Below are 16,451 nucleotides of genomic sequence, written 5' to 3'. Positions count from 1 at the left end.
AATAGCCTGTTTGACAAATTACTTCTGATATATGCGATAATGCTACTAGTCTAAGTGAATACTCTCCCTCTTGATGCTGCTAATCTTACCATGTTTTGAAATATTAAGCACTCTCAGATAAATGTCAGACCAAGTTAAAGTGATCGGCGCTTGACCACCATTATTTAGTAAAAAGAAAGAGCATAAGATCATGTGAATCAAATGGAAAATATAAACTACCAGGAACCAACTACATAATGGTTCAAAATTTTGATGGTTTATCCAACTAATCTCAAAGACACTAAAGTCAAAGGCAGCAACTGTTTTGCAAAATAGATACAACATAATTGAAAAACAATAAATAAAAGGCAATTCTGATCATGTCAATGAAGGAGCTCACTCAATTGTCAAGTTTCAAAATTCAGATAAAATAAGGAAGAAAAAACTATTGGGTTTGGAACTTTAAATGTTTTTAGCGAAATATCATTCCAAAAGGGAATGCTTACTACATCATATCAGTGCCAAGGACACAAACAAGACATTGCCTCTAGAATAATAATAACGCTGCACTCGTAATAGGAACTATATTAAATACCTCAGAGAAGAAAGATAAAGCTATACTTTACTGCTCAGTTAGAATTATATAATTTAGGAATCACCAATTGTGAATCTACAAAAGAAAAGCTAGATGAGACAACTACAAGAGCTTGATCCCTGTTGTGTGTTGCACGAGGACAGCCAGCCTTTTTTCTTAGTATAGCAGTCACAATCAAAATAAATCAAAATGAAAGGAGTTTAAATTTGTTGCCAGATGCTGTAAGGTGGCATAAATCATGTTACAATACGGATGGCTTCTATCCTCTACAGAAAACACAAAGAGTCTGTCGTCCAGCTCAATCCAACTACAAGCTGGATCCTTTTTCACTTCCAAGTCTCTCAACCTCTTCCTTACATTCATCTTTTCTTCCCATTTCCCAAGTACTCCATATATGTTAGATAGAATTACATAAGCATACATAGTCTTTGGATTCAAACTGAACATCTTTTCTGCCACCCTCTCACCAACTTCCATGTTCATCCAGAGCCAACAAGAATTGAGTAAAACTCCCCAAACAACCTCATCGGCTTCAACTGGCATCTTTTTAATAAACTCCTCAGCTTCTTGCAGATGACCTGCCCGTCCAAGAAGATCAACGATGCATGCATAGTGTTCTAAAGTTGGAACCACACCGTAGCATTTTTCCATTGAGCTGAACAGTCTCATTCCTTCATTGACTAGACCAGCATGACCACAGGCAGACAGAATTCCAACAAAAGTAGTAGCATTAGGGACCACTCCTTTCTCCAACATATGCTCAAAGTGTAAGATAGCTTGAGAGCCAAACCCATGGTGTGCATACCCATTAATAAGAGATGTCCATGCTGCCACATTAGGAGAAGAGATGCTGGAAAATGATTTGTAAGCATCAGTGATGCTACCACATTTGGAGTACATATCTATCAGGGATGTTCCAACATAAACATTTGATTCAAATGGTGTTTTGATCAAGTGTGCATGAAGTAATTGTCCCTGTTGAAGAGATCTCTGGCATGAACATCCATGAAAGAGAACTGAGAATGTTGACCTTGTACGCTCTATTTGAAATCTGCACATGTTCAGATACAGCTTCAGAGCCTCATTGTATTGCTGATTTTGAATACAACCAGACATCATCGAATTCCATGTCACAGGGTCTCTTTCCCATTGTGTTTCTTCAAACAGCTTTAAAGCTTTATCAATCTCCCCACTCCTGGAATATACAGAAATCATTATGTTAGTAGAAACTATTGTTCTTCGAGACATCTCTTCAAATAGTCTTTTTGAATCTTCAACTCGACCACAAGCTGCATACCCTTTAATCATCAGATTATATGAAAATGAATTTGCCTCAACTAGTTTATTAAAAATTAGTTCTGCATCTTCAATCTTACCCATTGATATAAGCCTTCCAATAAGTGAGTTTGAAGGTTTCAAACAGGGACTTGTTATTGCATTATAGACTCTCTTAGCATCATCAATAGCTTCACAATCAGAATAAAATTCAGTCAATGCACCACCAATTGATTGATTAAATTCAAATCCATATTTGATCAAAATCCCATGAACAAGCTTCCCTTTACATAAATCACCAAGCCTGCTACAAGCCCTTATAACAGAATCCAAGGTGAACTCATTAGGCACCACCTCACCACTGCATCTCATCCACCAAAACAACTCCAAAGCCTTCTCGCAACCCTCTTCGCTCTTCACATATCCCGAAATCAATGCAGTCCAAGCCACAACATCCCGTTTTGGCATCTTCATAAACAAATCAAGAGCCTCATTCATCAAACTACACTCAACATAACCTACAATCATCAAAGTCCACAACAACTCATTTTTATCGTGCAACTCATTGAAAACCCGCTCCCCTTCTTTGATCTCAAAACAATTGGCATAAAAATACAACAAAGAACTTCTAACAAGCTCAAAACTCTCACACCCAGACTTGATAACAACGCAATGAATCTGTTTTCCATCAGTTAAAGATCGCAGGCGACCACACACGCTTAATGCAGTGGAAAAAGTGGACTCATTAAACCTTATATCACTCCGATGCATCGTTGAAAGTAAATCAATCGATTCATTGAATTTCCACCACTTTGTGTAACCAGAAATCATGGTGTTCCAAGATACTACGGTTCTGCTTGGCATTTCATTGAACAGATTCCGCGCGATGTCTAACCGCCCGCTTTTTATAAACTGATTTATAGAAATATTTGTAGATATTATTCGGGGTTGCTGAGTTGAGTATAGTTTCAAGAAACTTTTCCATCTGTTATGTTTCCATTTAACCGGGAAAATGCATCTTAACCGCATCTTTTTTGCCAATATTTTCAAAACAGAGAAAGAGGACAAAGACAAACAAATGAAAACGCAAATTTCACCGAACTGAGAATCAGAGCTGAATGTGGTTAAGATGCAACAGGTTCTGCCACACACGCTTAACTCGGCGACGGCGAAAGGAATCCGCATTCAACAGGTTCTGATCAATCCCGATTCGATAGGGTTAAATGTTTTTTTTAAATCGAAAATCAAAATGAAGACTGATCGGATTTGTTTTTTAAATCGAGATTAATCCGAATTATTATTTAATATTTTTAATTTAAAATATAATTTAATTAAAAAATAATATTTTATAAATATTATAACAAATTAAATCATTAAATTATAATTTATTAATATAAACTAAATCAAATTCAATTTAAAAATAATATTTTAATACCAAATCGTATCAAAATTAAATATAAATATTAAAAAATTATATTTGAATAAAAACACATCCTTACCATTCCTATTTCCGCTTTACTCATCAAAGGCCTGCAACGTTGTATAGCATTAAAAAAATGTGCATAGAAAACACTCCATTAATTTTTTTAAATGATTTTTTTACAAAGCATACTATTAATTCCCTCTACGCATTTTAGGATGGTGGAGTGCCAACGCAATAAAAGTAATCAATAATTAAAAGCTAGTTATAGATTGGTTATTGGATAAATTAATATATTATTAAAGTTGGTATTTAAAAATTATAATTTTAAAAAAATTTATATACATAACAAATTTTTTAACCAAATAAATAATAAAATATGGGTTTATTGATAAATTAAAATTTTAAAAAAATTAAAAGACAGCTAAAATACTACAAAACCCTTGAACTATTAAATTTTATTTAAATAAGTACTTATAATTTTATTGTATCCAAATAAATTTTTATATTTTCATTTGTATCTATGTAAGCTTTTACTTCAAATAACAAATTAATATAATGATTTATTTAAGTACAAATTAAAAATTAAAGATTTATTTAAATATAAATTAAATTTTAAAAGGTTACTTGAATGTAAATTAAATATTAAAGGGCTATTTTAGTGTAATAAAAGTATAAAAATTTATTTAAATAAAATGATAAAATTTATGAGCTTTTTATTATTATTATTATTAGCCTTAAAAGATTAACATATGTCATTTTTACATTATAAAATCTAATGGTACTTGTTAGAGACTTTTTTTTTTTTTTTGTCATAAGAGCATAAGTGTGTTTTGTCATAAGATAAATGACTTACTATTAACTTACATTTTGTTTGGATAAATATTAATAATTTTTTTTTTAAATGAAAGGAAAAGATATATGTAACTATTGTTTAGATAACTAAAAATTAATAAAAAAATAAAGAAAAAAAATTCTAACAATTATTGTTTAGATAAATAATGAAAAAGAAAAGAAATAATTCATTATAATAATTTTTTTTAATTATAACTTTTCATTACTTGTGATTTTAGAGTACTTTTGGATAATGATATGCTTATTATCTTATTTTACCTCACAATTACTGTTATATCAATGGTTTTTAATCAAATAAAATAAAAATATGTTTTACAGTTATGCATTGATGAATTTTGAGCTAGTCTTACATCTCATAAACCTAAAAAATATATTTATTTATATTCAACCATTCATCAAAATCAAATCACCAAAACATTATAAAAATTTTTTATATTGGAATATATATATATATATATATATGAAACTTACTTGAAAAAATATATTATTTTAAAAAAACTACAGGATGATTGTGATTTGCTTAAGTTTTTTTATTAAGTTTTTTGTATTAATAAAAAAATATACATAATAGTCTTTTTATAAAAAAAAATTTTCCTTAGCTTTTCCTCCAAATTGTAGTATTAAAAAAATTAGATTTACAAGAAAAATCAAAAATTATTTGGTTCCACCTCTTTTCCTTTTTTTTTAAATTAAATATTTATCCAAACAAGGGAATGAAGATTTTATTTCCTTTACTTTCTTTTACTTTACTTTCCTTTCCTTCCTCTCCCCTCAATTCAAACACATTGTTAGAGCTATTTTGATCATTTGATCTAAGTTGACATGCTAAATTGATCTCATTTTTTATAGTCTATGTTAACTCGCTAGCATTACATTCCACCTGATAGCATAGGAATATGTTGACTTGTCATTCTCTTATTTAACATTTACTTGCCATGTTACTTTAGATCGACTCCATTGGTATTAGAATCGACTCTAAGAGATCAAATCACAAAGATCCAAACACTTCATTCCTTAATTATAAATATCCCATCTTTTTTAGAGTATGAGAAAGCAATTATGTACAAACTCTCTTTATATTTCCCCATTTTTTTTTCTAAACTATAATTTAAGTGTGAAAATACAAATATCAAAAACAACTTCTACCTTTATTTCTAACTAACCTTTGAACTTATTTGATTTTAAATCTTTACCTTTTAGATCGAGCTCTACATAAACAATACTCTTTTTTTTTTTTTTGTTAATGATCTAGACATGGACCTAGAATGAAGCAAATTTGCAAAAGCTGGAAAGCAGCTTGAGTGTACAAATTGTTTTGGATAAAGGTGTGAATCGTAGATATTCATTATTAAATTTTCAATAAAAAATACAAAAAGCCTTTTAAAAAAAGTCAATTTTATTTAAAATTTGACATATCAATATGCTATCATATATTATTTGTAAGATCATCTAAGAGTCTAAGAGGATCCTTAATAATCACTATTAAAAAATCTCTTTAACATCAATGGATTTTCACAAATAAAATTTTTTGTTAATAATTATTGATAGATTTTCGATGGTTTATCAAAGGAAATTAAAAAAAAAAAGAAATTTTTATCAACGAAATTTACCAATAGTAAAAAAATTCGTCAGTATTCCATAAGTTAAGTTACCGAGGAAAAAATGAAGATTTAGTGCATTTTTTTACTAACGGAATAAATTCGTTAGTAATCTGTCACTAAAAATTTTACCAATGTATTTATTTCATCAAATAAAAAATTTTTGATTTAAAAAAAAAAAAATTTTTTGGAACTAAATTGGGAGGAAAAATTCTTTAATTGTTGGTAATCAATCTCTAAAACTAAAAAAATACTAGTGGATTCTGTAGATAATCTGTTGCTAAAAATTAAAAAAAAAATCCGTCAATAAAGTCAATTAAATATAAAAATCCTCTTCGCCTTTCCTTTCTTCCCCAATTGAAATTCTTAACTTTTGTTTCTCCTTCATCCTTTCTCTCCTATCCTCTTTCCTTTCTCCTCTCCTTGTTCTTTGCCATAGGCCCATGCTTGAGCCGCCCTTTTCTCATTGTCGCCTGCCCTTGAGCTTGTGAGCTCGTAACTTTGAGCCCGTGACATCTAGCCCTTGAGCCCTTATTGAATTTTATCTGTTTTGTATAAGTTTTTTGGTTTATAAGTTAATGTTATGGCTAATGAATTTACATGAGCATTACCATGAGTTTTAAGATATATCAATGGAAATGGATCCTAAAATTGACATCATTTATGTTTTTCTTAAATTCTAATTATAGTTGAAAGTTTTGTGTTTGCAATGGCTATTACATGGGAAGCCGGAAAACCATTGGTGATTCAGCAAATTGAAGTTGCTCCACCACAGGCCATGGAAGTGAGGATCAAAATCAAACATGCCTCATTTTGTCACATTGATCTCTACTTTTGGGAAGCCAAGGTGTGTAACACGTCATTTTTTATGCGTCTCAATTGATTCTTATGATGCATCTTAAATATCTTGTTTTGACCTTTTTTTCCTTTAATAATTTATTCCAAGGAATCACAATTTACCCAAATAGATTTTACATTCTCTAAAAATGTAATGTAACATGTTTGAGGTTTAGAATTTAAGAAAATATGATTCTGTAAAGTCTATCAATTTTGTACATGGGAAAATCAAAAGTTTTTTTGTTATTTTAATCCTTTAATTTGGGGGCTAATTTAAATTTATTTAATATATAATACAAAATAAAGAGGATGGACTAACTTATATAATATCAAATTTTTTTAGTTTTACATATTTTTTTAATATTGATTTTAATGGATATAAAGGATATAAGTAAAAACAAAAAAAAAAATATCGTTTGAATATATTAAAATCAATAGTTAAAAAAAATATATATATATAAAACTAAAAAAAATTATACTATATAAATTGATTCTTTTTCATATATAAATATTAACTTACTCGTAACAAGAAAATCGTTTATTTAAAGATTCATTTGGACGGATGGTAAATTGGTTATAGTGAAATTGAAAATAATGGTAGAGATAGGATTAATTATCATAATTGTGAAATTGATTATTATAATGGTGAAGTTAAAATCGATGGTGAAAGATTTGTTTGGATGCAGATGCAACTGTGGCGGTAAGGTGAAGTATAGTAAAAAATAAAAAACATTAAAGATATTAGATGAAAACTAGTATATAATAAAATTTATAGTATATTTTTTTTATATTTGTGAAATTAATAATAATTAAAAAACACAAAAAATATTTTATATCAAATAATAATGAGATTAAAGTTTGTATATAATGAAAATTTTAGTGTATTTGACATTTATGAAAGTAATAAATTATTAAAATATTTGGATTTAGGATTATTTAATTTTTCAATAAAAATAAACAACCAAATAAATTTATTGGCCAAAATAAATAAATAACTAGAACTTGAATAAATACATAAATAATAATTAAGTTATTTAGTTATTAATTAGTTAATTATAAATTATAAAATTTTACTTATTTTTATTAAATTTAAAAAGTTATTTAAAAATTTTTAAACAAAAAAAAAGAAAAAGGAAAAGCAATGTGGCAAGGACATTTTCGTCCATGTATGGCAAAAAAGGAACAAAAATAGGAGAGCTGGAGTATTTTGGAGAAGTGGAGGTCAGGTGGGAATGAGAGTTTTCCACCGAACCTTCATGGGTTCAGTCAATTTTGCAGTTTAATGCGTTTAAAATATCTCAATTGTATTGTATTTAGATTTGATAATTTATATATTTATATTATAAAAATATTAATATTTATATATTTGTATTATATTTTATATAAAATTTATATATTATAATTTATATCAATATAAGAATATAAAAAATATATATTTAATTTTATTAAAATTTTAAATTATATTATATTTTATTATATAAAAAATATATATTGACGTTTGCCAAACAATTTATCAACCCAACTAGACATCCCATGGACGAACGGGAGGTAAAAAGCTTGTCGAAACGAGGTCGTAGTTACTACCAACGCCATCATTTCAAAAATGAGAAATCAAAACGACTTAAAACTAAAACACCGCAAAACGGTGCGTTTTGGACTTCATTCACATTCGCGAAAGCCCTTGAACCCCTTTAAAGGCGCCCTATCAGTCTTCGTTTCAGTTCTGCTCCGCAGTTCAACAGTTGCTATTCGGAAAGTGAAACAGAAACAAACAAAACGATGTCGCTTCGAGTGCTGAACCCGAATGCCGAAGTCCTAAACAAATCGGCGGCGCTACACATGAACATAAACGCCGCCAAAGGTTTGCAAGACGTCCTGAAATCGAATCTGGGTCCCAAAGGCACTATCAAAATGCTCGTCGGTGGCGCCGGCGATATCAAGCTCACTAAAGACGGCAACACTCTTTTGAAAGAAATGGTTCCTTTCTTTCCCTCTGTTTTCCCTTTCTTTTCTCTGCTTTTTATTCAAATAAAAACCCTAGATCTTTTACATTGTTTTGGTAACCCGGATGATGATGATTTGTTTCAGCAAATTCAAAATCCAACGGCTATTATGATTGCGAGGACGGCTGTTGCACAAGATGATATAAGTGGAGATGGAACTACTTCGACTGTTATTTTCATTGGGGAGCTTATGAAACAGTCTGATCGTTACATCGATGAAGGTTAGTGCTAAGATCTTTTAGCTTTTTGGCATTGAAATGTTCTGCCACTTTTCTATTTGAATTTGAGATTTTTGGAACGCGGCAGCATTGGGTTTCTCAGGATGGGTTTTGTTGTTGCTTTTTGCTTCTTAAAAAAGCTACTAAATAAAACAAAATTTTATGTTATAATTAATTTAAAATGGAGAAATGTTTAAAATTTAATGCCAATTATAACATATATTGTCTACATATATAAAGATTTTTATGTTTGTTTTTGTATCCAAACCTCAGTTTAAAGTTTTGAGTTTTGAGTTTTGAGTTTAGGGTTTAGGGTTTAGGGTTTTTAATAAAGTTTTGTAGCTTAGCCTTTTACTTTGGTTGGTGCCACCATGGTGACTTTCTTGGTTGATTCTTAATCGATAAACCAAAGGTTTAGATAAGATTTTGTTTGATTTATGTATTCAAAATGTCTTTTTTTATTTCCTCGTTTTCTAAAAATAAAGCAAGTTGCATGTGCATGGTCCTAGGATACAAGCAAAACTTCGATTGTGATTTGTCCCGTTGTTATTTGTTGTTAAGTTACAGAAGAAGAATAGTTCCAAGTTTATGTGCATTATATGTTTATGCATGGTAATATGATTGTTCTAGGGATGCATCCACGAGTACTGGTTGATGGTTTTGAAATTGCCAAAAGAGCAACACTCCAGTTCCTTGAAAAGTTTAAGACTCCTGTGGTGATGGGTAATGAACCAGATAAGGAGATTCTAAAAATGGTTGCAAGAACAACACTGAGGACTAAGGTAGTTTTCCTTTCTTCTTCTCTTTACCTCCCTCTGTTATATGTTTTTCCTGTGTATCTGAATCATGCTATTGATGTATTATTTTCTCGTACAGTTGTATGAAGCATTAGCAGATCAACTGACTGACATAGTTGTTAATTCGGTAAGCGTATGTGGTGTTAGTTTCTGTTTAAAACTTGCTACTGAGCATCTCAAACTCAGCTTTAGATTTGTACTTGCCATCTGATTAATTAGTTAACACTTTGGTGACATAATGATGATTTATGTGATAGGTACTCTGTGTCCGAAAACCTGATGAACCTATTGATCTCTTTATGGTGGAAATAATGCACATGCGGCATAAGTTTGATGTAGACACACGGCTGGTATGTTATAATTCCTGGTTTATTTTTTTCGTCATTGCAAACACACCTCTTTTTCTGGAGTGTCCTTGGTGTCTCTCCTTTTCTCGTTTAAACCTTCAAGATTGTAGTATTCAATGGCTTTGGTTCAGGTTGTTGTTATAGAATGGTAAAAAATTGGGATTGCTTACTAGTCTTCCTTGTAAGAGTAGTTTTGAGAAAATTTTATTGGTATGTGCTGCTTCTAAAGGCTTGAGGTAAAATTCTCTTTTTAAAGTGACCCACTTCAGGGGTAGGGGGCCGTTCTCAAAATTCGAACTTGTCTGTTAGGCTGTTGGTTCATGCGAGGTGCATTAAAATTTTGCCTTATTATAGCTAGAAGCCTATAATCAAAGTGGTTTGTGTTTATAATGTTAGTCCTGAGGGCTTGAATGTCCTTGATGGTATTTAGCTTCCATTATCTAACATTGGAAGTATATATTGTGCAAGAATGAATATTATCAAATGATATTAATAAGAGAACCTATAAAAATTGAATGTTACCGTGCATAAATTACTATTGCTTGTAAGAGTAACCACTTTTTTCTTGTTACACTGCTTTTTGTTATTTTTTTTCACTCTATAGGACTAGATAGTTGGAGCTAAGTTTTGCATGAGTGTTTTATTTATTTCCTATTGTTATCATGTTGTTTCTTATTTTACCTTTATTCTCCCATAGGTTGAGGGCCTGGTCCTTGACCATGGTTCTAGGCATCCTGATATGAAGCGACGAGCAGAAAATTGTTACATCTTGACATGCAATGTGTCATTGGAATATGAGAAAAGGTACATAAATGTGTTTTAACTTTTTCTTTTGTTTTCTTTCTCTCTCATCTATTTTTCTTGGGTGGTATGTGGGTGAGTGGAGCAGGGCTTGGTGTTGGGGAGGTTTGGTTAGTTATCGTCTATTTATCTGAAATAAAGTTTAGGTGATGATAGTAATTCTTCTCATTAGCTAAATCTGTTCTCCATTAGGTGTCCAATGCTTTGTTTGTATATTATCCTCGATATTTCTTCCTTTACAGAAGAAATTAATTTTAAATTGATATGTTAAGAAAAAATTGATCCTAAGTATGTGGTAACCGTGGTGGTAGCTGTAAAAGGTGCATTCATGTAGTTCTTATGATGTGTCTAGTTTGAGTAGAATTTACATCATCATGAAGTTCATGTCATTGTCATGTAGAAATTAAATAATTTATCCCTGCTTCTAGTGGTCCAATTCATTATATTATCGTGTTCGATTGTGAATTATTTTTCTTTTTTGTATTTTCTTCTGTATGTTGTGATCATTTGTTTCCTGTTATCTTCAATATATATTATTGTTTTCTACTAGACAGATTTGAAATGTTTGAACTCATTTCCCTTAATTGATACTGTTTTTGTTAGGAAGTTTTTCAAGTTATTATAGACAATTCTCGTCCCATTACTAGTTTATATTTACAATAAAATAAGATAGAAATTTGACCTTATCATAGACAATCATTTCCTATTTATACAGTTGTAGCTGGTGCTCATGTTTCTGTGGATATAGGTTGTTTCCATGGTCATCATAGAACTAATATTTTAGCCTTCAGTGAAATAAATGCAGGATTTTTCTACTCAAATGCGGAGCAGAGAGAGGCAATGGTTGCAGCAGAAAGGCATTCTGTTGATGAAAGAGTCAAAAAAATTATTGAACTAAAAAATAAGGTGGCTTTTGTGATGCATCATTTACTAACATTATAAATGAGGCATTTATGCAGCAGGTATATATATGTAAATTCTTCTTGGTCATATGCAGGTTTGTACCGGCACTGACAACAACTTTGTTGTCATCAACCAAAAGGGTATCGATCCCCCTTCCTTGCATCTCCTCCAACAGGCAGGGGTAAGTTATGAACCTTTATTCTATCTATCTTTGTCCCAGCTACCAACTTATAAATCTTTAATGATGTCTTGTCTGATTTTTGCATATAAATAATTTTTCTAGTCAAGTCTCTTTGTTATGCTATACATATGATTTCAACTTATCCATGTTTCATTCAATGAAGAAGAGGGAGGACCAATAAGTAAACACATGATTACTGAGATCAGTAACTAATTAATTTTTGTGCCCCTAGGTTGCAAAATATAATGCCATTATCATTGTATTAGGTCAATTGTAGCAGGATATAGGTCTCATAACCTTCCATTTCAGCATACCATGTCTCTGTTTCCTTCTTTTCCATTAGGATGGCCACCTAGGTTTGAGGAAAAATATTTCTTCATTGGCAGCCTTTTAGTACTTATTCTTGGTAACTTCTACACAATTGTTCATATGAATTTATGGGGAAAATTATGGTTCTAGAATATCAAGAGAAAAGTGTATGTTCAATTTAAATCGGCGTTTTTCTTTTCTTGATTTTACTGTAATATTTTCAACAACTAAAATGGTAAAGCTTTTGCATGGTTTGTAATGACATGGTGCTAAATGGATCAGAGCAGTTGTTTGTCAGAGTATTGTATGCTATTTTAAAGTCTTAACTATTATTACTGGATGCTTTTGAAGATTTTATCTTTTCAGAGCATTTTCTCAAATGATAAAACATGTAGATTCAGGTTAGTTCCTAGGTTGAAGTGTTACCTGTAAAACTTGAAATGATTTTTCCAAGGGTTTTGTTAAATTGTGTCTCACCTGTTTGCTTTTTTTCTTTATTTCAATTTGTTGATTCATGGTTTTGTAGATTATTGCCCTCAGAAGAGCAAAGAGAAGAAATATGGAAAGGCTGGTGTTGGCATGTGGAGGAGAAGCTGTAAATTCTGTTGATGATTTAACACCTGATTGCCTTGGGTGGGCTGGACTTGTTCATGAGCATGTCCTTGGGGAAGATAAGTATACATTTGTGGAAAATGTGAAGAATCCTCATTCATGTACAATTTTAATAAAAGGTACTTGAAATGTGTTTGCAGCTTCATATAATTTAACACCATTATTGATGGTGTTGCTTTTGCCAAATTTCCTATTTAACTAATATTCATTCTATCATCTATATCTAGGGCCTAATGACCACACAATTGCCCAAATTAAGGATGCTGTTCGTGATGGCCTGCGAGCTGTCAAGAATACTATTGAAGATGAAGCTGTTGTCGTAGTAAGTTCTGCTTAGTATTGATTTGTTTGCAGTTTTTGCTGCTTCTTTATCAGAGTGTTTGCATGATCATTATCTACCTTGTTTTATGAGTAATTAACACAGGATAGAACGGGGTAGTTTGGACTTTGGAGTGAAAACCGAAAGAATGGGTGATTAGCTGATCAGTACAACCCATTTTATCTGGAAGCTCTTGAGAAAAAAAAATTAAATCTTAATGATTGTCATAATTTGAGAACTTTATGCATTAGGGAAATTTTAGTATTATCCACAAACATTGCAGAAGGATGATTTTAAATAGGGTAAACTATAAAAACCCTCTAAAGTTTGGTGGATAAAATACATTTACCCCATATTAGTTTGAAATATCACCCCTTTGAAAAGTAACAGTGGCTACAAAGTTAACTTTAAATGAAAAGACAAGTATGTTCCTTTGTTATATATTTCTCCATTTCATATTTTATTTTTCTTTTTTTTTTTTCATCTCTTTCTTTTTCTTTTGCCCTTTTGGCTTTTCGTTTTTAATTACAAAATTGGGAGATATAATTAGTTTTAAAATGGTTGAGCCTGCATTGCTTTTGAATCTGGGATGGTGCCTGTTTCACTCAGATGGACAGATGGGAATAAAAAATTCTCTGTTTATATTCCTAAAATCTGATCAGATGGCTATAAAGCAGAATAAGAAAGAATAAATAGCAGGCACATTAAGGTAAATAGCTTTCAGATAATCCGTCTAGAGACTCCAATAGAGATGGTAATGGCAAAAGAAGTTAAAAGTTCATGAGCAATTTGTAAAAATTATAACGTGTTGACCTGGAACAATTTTGATTTGTCTGTTAATGAGCTGTTAGACTTCTGGTATTTCTGTTTACATGATGTGTTTTGTTTGAATGCTGAGTGTGATGGAGCTATTAGTCCATGTTATTTTATCGAACTCTTCTATGAAATGCAATCTGCATGCAGCCTTAGATTTAGGTCAAGGCTAGTGTAACATTGCTGTTAAAAGTAGTTTTTGCGTTCAAAAACTGCTTTTGACCTAACTTCAATGCTAAACAACAAAAAAACTGGTGAAAAAGTGCTTTTGGGATGGAAAAACATTATACTACCTTATATTTGTAATATTTTATTATTTATGTATTTTTTTTAGACAATTCAATTAATGAAAGCACTTTTTCATAGTAATACTAAATACTTAAAATATTTAACCACACTTTTTAGATGTACTTTTTTCAATTTGGTCCCAATGCTATCAATAGAAGCAAAATACATTGGAAACTTTTCAGTTATATTCTGATCTACAGCTCATCTGTGCTTTAGGGTGCGGGAGCTTTTGAAGTTGCAGCTAGACAATACCTAATTAATGAAGTGAAGAAAACTGTTCAAGGGGTATGGCTCTCCCATATTTTGTTATTTGGAATTATTTAGGAAGACTATTGAAATGTTTATGATATTTGTAAACTTTGAGCAGCGTGCACAATTGGGTGTTGAAGCTTTTGCTGATGCCCTTCTTGTGGTTCCCAAGACTCTTGCTGAAAACTCTGGCCTCGATACTCAGGATGTGATAATTGGTCTTACGGTATTACTTCTGGACCTAATCACTGTTTATTTTACCTCTTTTCAACAGTGAAGTTGGAAAAACATATGAGCGTTCTCATTTGACTGTTTATTCAGGGAGAGCATGACAGAGGTAATATTGTGGGTCTAAATCATCAGACTGGAGAACCAATGGACCCTCAAATGGAGGGTATATTTGATAATTACTGTGTGAAGCGCCAAATTATAAACTCTGGGTATGTAAAAGCTTTCTAGGGTTAAATATCCTTGAATTATAATGAAATGTTCAATGTGGTACTTGAATTATGAGTTTGTTAATTAATATAGTACTCATCCCTAACATTGTTAGCTCCAAATGATGACATGTGATGTACAAACAGTTTCACAGTTCATATACTACATTAGAGATCTTTAAAATTCAGATATTACATTGAACATTTCACCATAATTCAAGTATCATTCGTGATATTATTCCAACTTTCTACTTGTATTGGAAAATTATCTCCATTTGCCCCACTTTTTAATTTGCTATTATTGGCTTATCTTTCCATTTTCACCAATTACCACTGTCAATTCATTACTTGCCATGATGATGCATGTTTAGTATGAAAGTTGGAACAAAAAATTTATCATCAATATGATCTTGCTTTTGGTTTGAGAAATGATAGAAGGTACTTCTTTTTGTCTTTTAGGCCTGTAATTGCATCACAGCTGCTGTTGGTGGATGAAGTCATTCGGGCTGGAAGAAACATGCGGAAGCCAACTTAACTGTGTTTGTGTGCTTCAATTATATACTTTTCTTCACCTGGGTGATTTTGTTTTGTGGTTTGACTGTCATTGATGATCTTTGTCGTGTGTTGTAAACTGAGGTGGTTGTTTAAGCGTTGATGGTTACTTTTGTGAGGAAATATCCATATCCTTTCAATTCAACTAGTTTCAACTTAAAAATGAACGTCTTTTCCTAGTATACATTTGATATGGTACGTGTTATATTTGTTTTATGTTAAATACGTATAAAGTATGAAACTTATCATATCACAATTCACATTTACATATTAGACACGAAACATAATTTTTAACTTTTATCAAATTTATATGATTTTTATTAAAATTTTAAATTATTTTTTATTGTTTACGTGTGTCGTGTTTAAAGCTAGCAAGGTTGGTATACATGGCATTTGGTTTTTGTGAACTTATGCATTTATATTATGGAAAATGCTAATAATTTATATATTTATATAATATTTTATACGAAAATTATGTATAAAAAATTATTTTGATATGAAAATATTATTTTGTTAAAATTTTAAATCATATTATTTTGATATTATTTTTATATCATTTTAGTGTGTAGAATTCTAGATTGTTAATTTTAATTTTTTTTTTTTTATTTAAACCTCACATCCATCTTCCCAATCCTCTTTTGTTCTTATTGGCAAATATGTTAGATAAAATTCAAGTTGAAATACTATAAAACACCGCATTTAATAATTTACTTTGTAATACAAAGTGACGACATGAAATGATATGAAAGTAATATTAAAAATAATATGAAGATGATGTAATTTAAATTTTTAATAAAATTTATATATAAGTTTAATAAAATTAAAAATTAAATTTTATATTTTTATGTTGAAATTTATAGTACATAATTTTTATATAAAATACTAATATTTTATAAATACGAGTGCACGAATTTATCAGAAATATCTAACAGAAATTGCAAAACACCATTCCTGAAAATAGGGCTGGGGGAAAGCTATTCAAGGTTCGTTTGGACCTTCCTTAGTCAAAATTTTAATTTTAATTAATTCAAAAGATAAAAAGTAAAAAAAAACAGTCAAAGTT

At 30.5% G+C, this 16,451-nt stretch overlaps 2 protein-coding genes across 2 annotated transcripts; one reads left to right on the top strand and one right to left on the bottom strand.

Annotated features, from left to right (window-relative positions):
- Positions 1-604: 604 nt before the first annotated feature.
- Positions 605-3,165, bottom strand: LOC111288658 (putative pentatricopeptide repeat-containing protein At3g25970). Its single transcript, XM_022879632.2, has one exon. It carries the CDS (start codon positions 3,032-3,034, stop codon positions 749-751), a length of 2,286 nt encoding a protein of 761 aa, XP_022735367.2. The 5' UTR covers positions 3,035-3,165; the 3' UTR covers positions 605-748.
- A 5,119-nt stretch (positions 3,166-8,284) lies between these two features.
- Positions 8,285-15,579, top strand: LOC111287825 (T-complex protein 1 subunit zeta 1). The gene is made up of 14 exons (XM_022878496.2): positions 8,285-8,536; positions 8,648-8,783; positions 9,411-9,562; positions 9,657-9,704; positions 9,835-9,927; positions 10,622-10,728; positions 11,517-11,631; positions 11,723-11,809; positions 12,645-12,849; positions 12,958-13,052; positions 14,367-14,435; positions 14,518-14,625; positions 14,721-14,839; positions 15,296-15,579. Exons 1-14 carry the CDS (start codon positions 8,339-8,341, stop codon positions 15,369-15,371), a joined length of 1,608 nt encoding a protein of 535 aa, XP_022734231.2. The 5' UTR covers positions 8,285-8,338; the 3' UTR covers positions 15,372-15,579.
- The last annotated feature ends 872 nt before the right edge of the window (positions 15,580-16,451 follow it).

This window comes from Durio zibethinus, chromosome 4 (genome assembly GCF_047325235.1).
Source record: "Durio zibethinus cultivar Kanyao isolate XHJ-2024 chromosome 4, ASM4732523v1, whole genome shotgun sequence".
Classification (NCBI taxonomy): Eukaryota; Viridiplantae; Streptophyta; class Magnoliopsida; order Malvales; family Malvaceae; genus Durio; species Durio zibethinus.
The sequence above is the reverse complement of the archived record's forward strand: the minus strand, read 5'-3'. Positions and strand labels throughout refer to the sequence as shown.